The following is a 12,139-nucleotide window of genomic DNA, read 5'->3' as shown; positions in this document are numbered from 1 at the left end:
AATGAACTCTTTGCTGATGGTTGCCCACAATAAGAACTAATAAAAGAGGAGTCCATAAAAACATTGTCCTATTTCTTTTAATACAACATCCACATGCTTACTGCTCTGAGCATCTACAGGAAAATTATGCATCTACATAATAGCTATTCCTCCACCTCAACCTCCATTTTTCACAACCAGCAAGGAATTAGAGCACAACAGCTTCTTAGGCTTTACCGCTGGTCTCATCCAATCTCCTGACAGGCCTAGGATACATTGCCTGCTGGGCCAACTGAAAAAAGCTATTCACAGTTCAGTCTATGAATAAGGACATATCTTTGAAAGACATAAAATGTAATGAACAAGTATTGAGTCGTCTTTGAATGCTAAAAGTGCACGTACCTGAAAAAGACAACTTCACGGACCATGGAATGTTAAAAAACATTTGATGAACTTTACAACAAACATTTAAGATGATTTCTTTTCACTCCTATAAAACATATATGTGCTTAAACACACTCACAACGCCAGCCTCTGGGTTCCTCTTGCGTCCATTGCTGAACGTGGATGCCAGGGTGGAAGAGCAGCTCTCATCGTACAGGGCGGTGCGTCCATCATTGATGGCTGAGTTGATGGAGATTGTCCACATGCTCGAGGCATAACCGTCGCAGTTGCAGTCGTCATAGCTACCACCATCTCCTGATGCCCACACGTAGATGCTGCCTTTTCCTCCGCGCCCCTAAAACAATATTGTCATCACAGTTATGCTTATAGGTATGCTTAGTTAAAGTGGGACTTACAGGTGTGAAATGAGAATTGGGAATTTAGGTATTTCGCCTGACTGTAACTATACCTTATGTGTCAGTGTGTGCCAGCTAACTAATTATGTACATAATCCATATGAACGAATAAGAATGATATAGCTACAGATAAAGCAACTGAAAACATGTCAAAATGATTAGAGGGGAATTTGTAGCAAATAGACTGAAGTCTCAAAGACATGTAATTTCGAAAACAATCAATCAATCAAATCCTTACCCACACATGCGAAGCTGAACATATTATTCCTGTGCTTCAATTACTTATAATCTTTAAAACGCTTAATAATTTGGTTTCCCAGTACATCTCTGACATGCTCACTGACTAAAATCCAATCAGACCTCTCAGGTCATCAGGTGGTGGTTGTACATAGTATAAGATCAATATAGTGAGGTGAAGCTACTGTGTTTATATGTGTATGTTAAAGCTAAGATCGGGCCCAAAAAATCAAGCCCGACCCTACTCGAGCCCGTGCAAGTTGTGTCTGTGCCCGGCCCGGCCCGACACATTAACTGTAATTATGAGCCCGAGCACGATTTAAACCTGACAATTTAATTTAATACGTGGGCTGTTATAACTGACGTTCTCAACTACAGTTCTGAGTTGTTTGAACTGCAGAAATCTGTTTAGAAGGGGTATACTTGGAGAAGTAACAAAAGAGGACATTGAAGGCTGACTATCATCTTTTCTGCCATGGCAAGCCTGTGTCTGTTCATGGTCCCCGTTTTTTTTCTGTCATAGGCAAGCAGCGTGCCGCACTTAATGCACTCAGCAAAGCCAACACATATGTTGTCACTGCCCACGACTTGTTTAAAATGGTTCCATACCTCTGACTTTCCTCCAAACTTGCTCAAAGTTAATTCTCCTGTTTTTAGGCTAATAAAGTAATGATTACAAAAACATAAATGCTTGATGTGCCGGCCTGGCCCAGCCTGGCCCTGAGGATAGTGATGGGAAATATCGGCAAGTTCGGGCTCGGGCTCGGGCAGAGAATCTAAACTCTAGTGTATGTTGGGTGGTTTGTAAGATGTATTGGTTTTTTGGAGGGTGGATTCATTTGTGTGGAAGAGTGAAAGATCTGGGGAAAATTGGTGGACCAGAAAGGAAAACTGCTCCATACAATACAATCAATCAAGTATTCACACAAAACGTAGCATTCAAGCATTATACAGAACACTCAGTTCTAAACAGGTCCATAGTCTCCTGAGTATTGAAGTAAACCTATTTCCAGAGTTTGTCAGATCAATCCGTAGCTGATGGCAAAAACCTGACCGTCTTTAATTTTTTTAACCAGGATACAGGAACACCGCATTGGAAAAATTCTGAATTGAGAAATATAATTGACATGGTTGTAGTCATGCATAGCCCAAACATAGTCAATGAAATCTTGAAATTGAATTTACAAAAACAGGTAACAAATAGAGACACACAAGCAAATATGGTCCTATCTCTTAGTTTTACTAAAAGCCTTGCTTGCTGCAGCATTCTTAACATATCCGAGTTATTATATGTATTTTTAGTCACAGTAGTCTGAAATGAGGCATAGATTGAAGCATATTGTGTCCTTTCTGTACCTCCTTTTTGCAATGGAGCATATATAATACCTTTTGTACATTCAAACTCACAGAACACTGTGTTCAGCCTACACCGTTGCTTATATATAAGTGATTGTTAGAATCTAAGAGGCAGATCGAGATCGCAGAGTTTCTGCTTGATTAGTTGTGTTGACTTGATCAGAGATTACAGTCAGCTTTGCTCCTACTCAGCTACCCTGCCTGAGACAAGTCATTTCAGAGCAACCCACACCTGCACACAGTACATGATGATTAATCAAGCAAGTAATTGGCAGTGGCAGTGTTAGCATGGCACCTCTGTGTGTGTGTGTGTGTGTGTGTGTGTGTGTGTGTGTGTGTGTGTGCGTGCGTGCGTGTGTGCGTGCGTGTGTGCGTGCGTGTGTGTATGTGAAAGAAGGCTGCTCGTTAACCAGATGGCCTACGTTTAAGCCCCCATTGGTAGGTCTTAGAGATTTCACCTTGCTGAAGTGTCCTTGAGCAAGACCAGAATGCCTAATCAGCTCCAGAAGACCTGAAACTCCACTCTAACATTTTTTATGGCAATGGTTTATTAATAAGAAAAGTATTCTTGTGGAGCTTTAAGTAGTATCACACATTAGGGATGCTATGATGACTGCCCAGTTGTATCATTTGCCTTCAAAATGGCTGTTTGTAAGATCAGTATCAACACAGAGCACATAGCAACCTCGGTGTGAAAACCTTTTCATCTTTATATTAGTAGTGTACAGTCGAGTACAGCGCTACTGTCCCCACGGGCCAATTTGGTTTATAGACATCAGTCAAATGAAAAGAATAAACAAGGCTAAGAATCTACGGAAGCAAATTAAACAGACTTTGTAAAGGGTGGCTTGACAAAAGATCATTACACTTTACACCACTTTTTGGCACATTAATCTGAAACCCTCTGCACAGCAGGTATAACGTTGACGTACCTTGTTGACGCCGTCAGCCATAGCCTGCAGCGTGAGCTCCCGGGGTCCATCCACCGTCTTTCCGTCATCGGTTGGTCCCCAGCTGGCGCTGTATATGTCAATAACCTGGGGCATGTGGCTAATGGATGATGCCTCAATAATGTCAGTCATAAAGGGCTGGTCCAGCATCCTTATACCTGAAAGAGCAGCACCTCTATCTGAATCTAACATGAATTAATTGTTGGCATCTTATTTTACGGTTTACCGTACTGCTGCCAGAATACAGTGGAGTTAGGTAGCTATAAATGGGTGATTTATAAATTCATTTTCAGCTGGTTAAGTTTACAATATCTAGACTGTCAAGACAGCAATACAACACATGTATAGCATTGAAACCATAACAATAGCTAGAAAGTGATGTCAGCTTCATAGCGGCACACAAAGTAAGCAGTCAATACTCATTTTCATATTTCTCCTGTCTTACTCAAGTAAGTAAATTGTAAGAAAAATCTATATAAAACTGAAACACTGGATGATGGTGTCCTGTTGCTATGTGGACTCTAACTGACCTCTCTGGTCATTTGCAGTAATTCAATAAGTAGAGGTATACCCTTCATACATGCTCCAATAAAAAAACAATGCAATGTTTTTCCTACACTAAACCTATATTTTATACATGATGCATACAGAGTGAATCACCCTCATCATATCTTTTGATCTTTCCATCATACCATTATCATAAATGTTATTTGCAAACATTGCTGACTGCTCAATGTTTTGCTGTCAAAAATGCAGCTTAAATATGACACACACCTGCCACCTTGGAGTTGTAGGCGACTCCCACACCGCAGATGTTGTTGTTGGCTGCCGCAGACACCTCTCCAGCACATCGAGTGCCGTGACTGGTAATAGCAAAAAGCAGAGAATGTACTTGAGGATTTGCATGAATTTGCATGAATTTATTAAGGATATGTTATGGGTTAAGTTTGAGATAAGATTTCCCAGATTAGATAACATTTCTGCTTTTGTTGACTTTGGGCCAGAATAGAATGAGGAAATTGTTAATAAAAGAGGTTTAGCATTTTCATTTCCTTAGCCATAAATTATTATTTTAAATTAGCATAAACACTCTGACCTGTAGATCCTTAGCTCATGGAGAGGCAACGAGATTTTTTAATCAATTTAGCTATCATTTATCTGAGTCTGACTGAATATGTTTGCACATATCAGTGTTTTGTGTGCACCATGTGATGTGTGTATATATATCCATCCTTCCCTCTGCTTCCCAAAGGGACACTGCAGAGAGTCAACCCCTCTCACCCAGCATGCTTTGCTACAGACAGGCAGCTATTTATAACAACCAGCTGATTAGCCAGAGAGTTGTGCCTGACAGTCAGCAACTGCTACACTGGCAAACCCAAACTGATACATCTGAGCAGATGGAGGCACGGTGGAGGAGTAGAGGCGGAGAAAGAATATATTCCTCTTTGTTCCTCTCTTGGACATGTGTTGCAGTGGCAGTGGATCACCTGTTGTGATTTGGAGATGGGAGGCAGATAAGGCTTCATCAGACAGAAGGTCGCCACTGTGAACACTATGGCCCTGACAGGAGACTAGACTTGTGCTCATCCTCCTTTATCTACCTTATCACCTCCAAGTGAGCGGGTAAAAAAAGGTATTATGTTTTCTATTGTGTTGTGTTGAACAACAGCTCTGTTTATACTGCACCATTATGTCCTAATGGAACTATGTGAAGAGAAAATCAATAGAGGAGGGCTGCCTGATTACAGGGAGAGCACACACATGCACAAAAAAACAGTATGACACAGTATGTGTATATAAACAGCGTTCGCCTGGATGAGCTTTACCTGTTGAACCAGTCGTCTGTGTAGCGTGGAAATGGGAACGGGTCATTGCTGCTGAAGTCATAGCTGGCATCGGCATTCTGAAAGGACCAAATGGATGCATTTACAAAAACATCATCGAGACAGAAAAACAAAAGGAGAGAAAGCAGAGAGGAACATTTCATGATGAAGTGCTGACCTTATCACTGCCTGCTTTGTCATCTGGATGGTTTTCCCAAAACATGGCTTCCTAGTGTGAAATACTGATATCTATACTTTATCAGGTGCACCTAGCTATAACAAATTTGCCTGGGAGACAGACGAATCTGCGAGCTCAGGTTTTATTTGCTCTGGCAGAATGATGCGTCTGGTCCCCCTCCTCTGTGGACAGATTTCCAGCGGCCTGAGATGTGCCGGGCCAATCACAACCATTTAAAAACAACAAGAAAACAACTGATTTGGAACGTTCTGTTGAAGCCATCAGTATCATTATTATTATTATTATTGTTAATAATAATAATAATAGCACCATTTTTTTTTAGGGCACCATTCAGGACACCCAAGGTCGCCTTACAATGTGTTAAAAACAGTAATCATTGAACAAACTGGATGGTATACTTTCGCTAACAGAAGAATCAACTGCACTTAAAGCTTTTCTTGAGAATAAATATGTATATGCAGTACTTCTTATTTGACAAAAGTTTAACATACCAACTCATAAACTCATATACCAGCACATCTCTGCAGGCTGTAGTCTGTTTATATTTTTTCATCGTTGGGTGTTTTTCCCACCCACTTTGTGCCAAGTCCCGCCCTACTGTGATTGGCTGGTACTACTGTGTTGTGATTGGCCATCTACACCGAGCGGACCTGGTCACTGGTCACTCGGCACGATGTCACATGCTAATAACCCGTTGATAACTCTTCTTGGAAATTGAGAATGAACAGAGGGGTTCGAGACTAATTTGCATTTGCGATTTGGTTTGGTAAAGTCAGGCTAATAACTAACACAGTTTAGTGTAATAGTTTGACATTTTGTGAAATTTGCTTAGGCTATTCACTTTCTTGCCAAGATGGGACGATCAATAATACTCTCATTTATATACAGTAAATATGAAGCTATAGCGAGCCCTGTTTCCCATTTCTTAGCTTAGCCTAGCTTAGCTTAGCTTAGCATGAAGGCAGGAAACAGGCAGCTTGCCGGGCTCTGCCAAAGGCTCCTACCAACATGTTTAGTTAAAACCCTCTGAGGACTTAAGATGTACCGGCACATCCAAACGGTGTTTGACAAAACTCCCACTCAAAAACCGAACTTACAAAATTTCACTTCAGACATTTATTTACTATTTGAATCATATATAACCTTGAGACTTTGGTAAACCCATTTCAAGCACCGAAACAATTCGTACAGCACATCATAACTTAAAGTTTGTTTTCAAAACAGATTTGAGGAATTTCAAAAAGCCAACATCAACGTTTCAGCTTTAGCGCCAAATTATCTTTTTACACAATGCTCTGGGACAGATTTGGGTCTCAGTATATGGAAAGTGGAGTTTGTTCTGAACATGTTGATATGACACACATGGGGATCAGTTATGTGTGAAAATGCCCTTAGACCTCAGAGGGTTAATCTGTACAAAAACTGAAGTGAAAAATTGTTGCGGTTACTATTTTTTCCAAGAAAAGTCTGGCATAAGACCCCCAGTAAAATCCCAAAACAATGTTTAAGTTAAACAAATAAGATATAACATGGGAATCAGTGAGGTTTAGAGGTGGTGGTCCCCCTGTTTCCAGTTTTTATGCTAAATATAGTAAGTTAACTGGCTGCTAGTGGTAGCTTCATATTTACCGTACAGACATAAGTGGTATTAATCTCCTCCTATAACTCTGAGATAGAAAGTGACTAAGCGTATTTCGCAAAATGTCACACTATTTCTTTTATACAACGGACCTGTAATAAATGAAGGTTGCAGTGTTTTGTTCAAACTGTTGGCGATACCAGAATAATGTGTGGTCACAGCGGGGATTTCAAGCTGAGAAAATAATGGCCCAATCACTGCCAGCATTTAATTCCACATGGCCAAAAGTAATAGGATCAGAGCGAACAGCAGCGGAAAAGCAAGAGAAACAAGATGCAGGAGACACATCTGCCAGAGAGACATTAATGTAGTCAACATAATTACCAGAATATCCATGTGAAGATCTAACACAAACACACACAGAGTTGGATTCAAGATCCGAGGGAAAGTCTCACACTTATTGCTCTTTATGTTCACTCTTCCAAAGCTCATTCAAGCTATTGCAATCTCATGTCTCTTGGAGTGGTATCTGTTTTTCTCTGTAACCCAGTAACAGGTGCTTTGTGTGGTCATGAGTATGGGGAAGTCACAGTCGTGATCATGAGCCATAGAACTGAACAGATCAGATCAATATTTAGGGCTGTTTCCACACTCTGGCCTGACAGCTCTGCTGGCTGACATTTAGAGGAGATGACTCAGTCAGCGACAAAGAGGAAGCAAAACGGCAAAAGCTTACTGACCCAATGGAGAAACGCCGTAATTATCACGATGTGGAGCAGGTGACTAGAGGAAAGTAGCAATGTTAACGGTCCAGAGAGGTTCATACCTTTGTGATTGTTTAAGGAGATGTGATGATAAATACAAGGGTAAATGCCATCTTAATGTATCTCATTTGTGATTACTTCTTCTTTTCGCTTGTCTTTTTTCTCTATGTTAGATATGTCGATGTCAAAGGTACAATACAAAACTAATATATTTTTAACAGGTGGCACAACACCAGCGGTGAAGCTGCTTGGAAATGTGGAAAGGTTTAAGAATTGGCTTGACAATGTTATTATTCACAGGGAGAACATTTGTGAAGGAAGAACATGTTGCTCCCAAACAGGTCACGTCAGGAGTGGGTTTTTTTTTTTTTTTTTATTAAATGGAGTGAAAAGTGCTGAGCCCTGGTAATAAATAACACAGGGGCATGCCCATGAATCACTTTCTGTGCTTATCAAGCTCATATCTTCTGCTATCAATCAGACTCTGGTCTTCCGCCGGTGTCCTGTGAGCAACCAGGGTCAGAATAATGGATTGTGCCCAGTCTCAGCCACCTCACCTTTCCCCAGCAACCCACGTCTGTTCACCGTCCATGGAGCGAATGATAGCAGAGAGCAATGACTCTAAACTGTTGTTGTGGAGGCCAGTATGCCCTGTTTTTCTAGACATAGAAAAAGTGAAATAAAAAAGTTTTGGAATGGAATCTATGGGAATTAACTAAGTGCCATATTTAAGTATAGTGTAATTTTGAATGATTGTACTTTACTTGAATATTTCCAGTTTCTGACACTTTTTTGTCCACAATATTGTTCATTTTAGTCCACTATATTTACTGCCTTTTGGAGTTACTCTGTTCACTTTCAGATTTAGGTTTTACATAAAACACGTGATCTGTTAAAAAATGCAATACATTGCTAAAGATTATACCAGTGGTTCCAAACCGTTTTGGCTTGTGACCTTTATGTAAAAGAAGTAACTTGATGTCTATGAGTCTACCTATATAAAGTAGTTCAAACTAGCTCCAGCTACAACAGTAAAATGCTACTTGCTTCAATGCAATCTGTACTATGTCATATACTGTAATAATACATTATTCACAGGAGCCACTTTTCTGCAGAATGAGTACATTTTGCTGATAATACTTCCGTAATTTAAAAGATAGTTTAGAAAGACAGTAGCTCCCAAGACGGCGGCCACCTGTATAAGAGAACGCGATTGTCTTTATAATCTATCTTTTTAATAAACTGTCTGTACACTTACAAAGTCCTCAATGCTTCGATTAACATTTAGGGACCCTCATTATGCTACCGTTGAAGTGTGGTGATATTTTGAGCCTTTTTAGTGGTATAAATACAGATTTGTTTTTACTTTCCCTGTGCCCCGAATTATAGCGTTGTAAGCTAATCAGCGGGCCGTGCTAGCTTGTTTCAAACTACAAACACATTCGATTAGCATGAAAACATGTCCCAGAGAATGATCAAGTGGGTACACATCTGTTATTAACCACTAGGTTTGTTTTGCGCCGGAATTGTCCTTTAAGTAGGATTTTGAATTTAGGACTTTTACATGAAATTGAGTATGTTTACATTGTTGTACTGATACTTTTACTTGAGTAAAGGATCTGAGTACTGTTTTTAATCCAAAGTAAAGACTGTCATTTTGTTTTGGATGTGTTTTATTCCTGATTTATTACTACATGTCAATAATGAAGAGGACTAGGCACAGACAAAGCATCCTTATGTAGCTCTTTTAAGGCCATTTATCATGTTACCATGGTTGATTTCAATAGTCCATTTGGTGCTGATAACCTAATCTATACTCTAGGAGAGCGTGTGCAGGATTGCTGTATAGGACCGTTCTTGAAAGTCCTTTAGCAAGATGCTCTTTTTAAAATCAAAGACGAAATAAATGATGGTCCAAGCTTAAAGGGAAGACGGATCCTGTCCGTCTATCTATTCTTGAAAAAAATGGTCGTGAATATCATCTATTGCCGTTTCACAGCGTCACAGTATATGATGAGCCCCCAGCACTATAAATCTCGTAGAATCTTCTCAAGGTAATTTTAGAGACACTCTTGCTTGTTCTCTCTTTTACTCCCTCTCTCCATCTCTCATACACATTCAAACAAAGGCAACATATGAGATCAACTTCATGGTAATGTGACATCATAACATGTTGTCATGGTAACTTCCCAGCAGGGTGTAGAAACACTTGCAACAACATATTCCATGGAAGGGACACAAAACCCAATAGCACACCTCAGCTCTTTCAGCGCAATTCTCTTTGATACACCAAAAACCCTGTCATCTACTGATCGATGATGCCGTTACTTAGAATTCCTCAAAATATTGTCGTAGCCAAACACAATACCAGTATTGATCAGGTGCTGGCAAGCTTAAAGGTAAAATGAGTGACTGCATAAGCTTCGTTGCAGGAATTAGGTCAAACTCAACATCATATTTGCATTATAAGCAAACTGTTTCTCTCCTTTTTATTTACATCAGTGCTGTTCACCACTACTCCTATCTAATATTAAATACTGTTAAAGGTTGTAAATAAACATCACAGTACATCTTTTATTATATCACTTAGCAGCATAATGCTAGAATCTGTATGTATTTATGCAAAAGTCATTTAAAGTACTATATCTATTGGCATTTGCAGGTAAATGTGCAATGAAATTGAACTACCACGTAAAAAATGTATCATCTCAGGACACACACAATCTCAGAATTAACTATCCATATCAAAATAAATCTTATGAGCTATTAGAGTATGATCTTCACACCAAATGGGAAATCTGGAAAAATAAAAACGCCCTTGTCTGAACTAGCATTTGCCTGTCCAAAGCAGATATGCATATACACACACAGATATCCACAACCACACTATCAATTCAAATCTATCTGAAAGATGGTATAACCCAAAATGACATTTGATTCTGTTTGTGTTTGTTTATAGTCAGCTGATAGTAGGAGGTCTTTGTGGGTGGGTTAACAAAACAGTAATACACATTGTCTAGCTCTCTCTTGCACACGCTCACACATACACACACTATAGATCTATGCACAGCGTGATCCATCCATCCAGTAGAGTGTGCTCCTGCATCACCCCAGCTAAGGCTGAGTGTTATTTTTGGGCCAAGTCACATCAGTGTTCACAGGCAAGAAACAGGCAGGCAAACATAGTGGTTAAATGTACAGACACATGCACACCGGATAAAAACACTTATGCAAGCCACATTTAAAAGGATCACACAGTGTGCACATGAGATGTGGTGGAAAAGCCAAACAGAGGGCACACTGTACATTGGTGTCATCTTTAATACCTCTTCAATATGTTAACCAATAAGTGAGATAAGTATGCAAACTCTTGGCATTTATTAATAAAGAAAGTGTGGACATAATTGTCTAAAGGGGGTGTTTTGAGCCAAATGAAGCACCATGACAGCACTCACTCCTTCACAACACCATAGTTTCTGTGGAAGGTTTGCATTTGAACATCCTGGATTCAAGACGACAGCACAATGCACTCACACTGACGGATCTGCAAATGTTATAGTCAAATCAAACTAAGCCTTCTGCATTTCCTTGTTCCATTTAGCAATTAATCTTGTCCTTTAAGGTTTTATCAGTATTCTGGAGATAGCGCATCACATTATGCAGTGCCAACTACCCTGGCATTATCTCTGCTTGTGACAGATCGGTCTGCCATTGTGCCTGCCACAGTGCAGTGTGCATTAACATTAAACAGCTTGGCTGGCCGTCTGCCTGTCTCTGCGTCCTCCAGGAATACAAGGAGACTCGGCAGCCATGAAGGCAACGTGGAAATCACCTTGTCACTGCCAATGGCACACCACACAAAGCCCATGAACCCATCCACCACCTGAACCCTGCTTCACTTATTAACAGCACTTCAAAGTAATGAAGAAAAGTATGAATTTCAATAACATTGGGGTACTCACATAATTTGATGCCAGGTCTGGATGCAGATAGTCGATGCCTGTGAATGTGATTTCGACATTAATCAGTGATAGGATTAAGCATGAGAGGGAGTGCTTTACAGAGGATATTGTGACCTCAAGAGAGCAGACAGGAAGTAGGCAATAAGGCGAGAAAGGATAAAATGCTTCGTTAGGTGTTGAGAAAATTTCACTCCATCATAGGCTTAACTAAGGAAATGTTGGAAGGTTTTGGCATTCTGTAGATACAAGGTTTTCATTACACACATTGGCATGAAGCTTTCGGAAAACTTGGTCCTATGTCTTATATTGCCTACCAATTTGATGTACAGTAGTGAATCACCCTTAACAACCCTTGACAAGTCAATCCGAACAATTACATATTCTTCGAAACAAATGATCAGTGGTCACCATACATATTCTGGAAAGATCAAGATCAAGATTAACTTTATTGTCCCACAAGGTGGGAAATTTTGTCGTGGGCACTTAA

At 40.0% G+C, this 12,139-nt stretch overlaps 1 protein-coding gene across 1 annotated transcript in view; it reads right to left on the bottom strand.

The window, feature by feature from the left end:
• The window catches only part of pcsk2 (proprotein convertase subtilisin/kexin type 2), a 30,710-nt gene that overhangs the window by 9,305 nt on the left and 9,266 nt on the right, over positions 1-12,139 (bottom strand). Inside the window, exons 6-10 of the mRNA XM_078273673.1 lie at positions 11,653-11,690; positions 5,152-5,228; positions 4,097-4,185; positions 3,305-3,480; positions 503-718 (exon numbers count right to left, since the gene is read on the bottom strand). Of these exons, the coding sequence (XP_078129799.1) occupies positions 503-718; positions 3,305-3,480; positions 4,097-4,185; positions 5,152-5,228; positions 11,653-11,690 (596 nt within the window). The remainder of the gene's footprint in view (positions 1-502; positions 719-3,304; positions 3,481-4,096; positions 4,186-5,151; positions 5,229-11,652; positions 11,691-12,139) is intronic.

Source organism: Sander vitreus, chromosome 17, assembly GCF_031162955.1.
Source record: "Sander vitreus isolate 19-12246 chromosome 17, sanVit1, whole genome shotgun sequence".
Lineage (NCBI taxonomy): Eukaryota > Metazoa > Chordata > Actinopteri > Perciformes > Percidae > Sander > Sander vitreus.
Note: the sequence above shows the minus strand (reverse complement) of the source record. Positions and strands in the feature narration are given on the sequence as shown.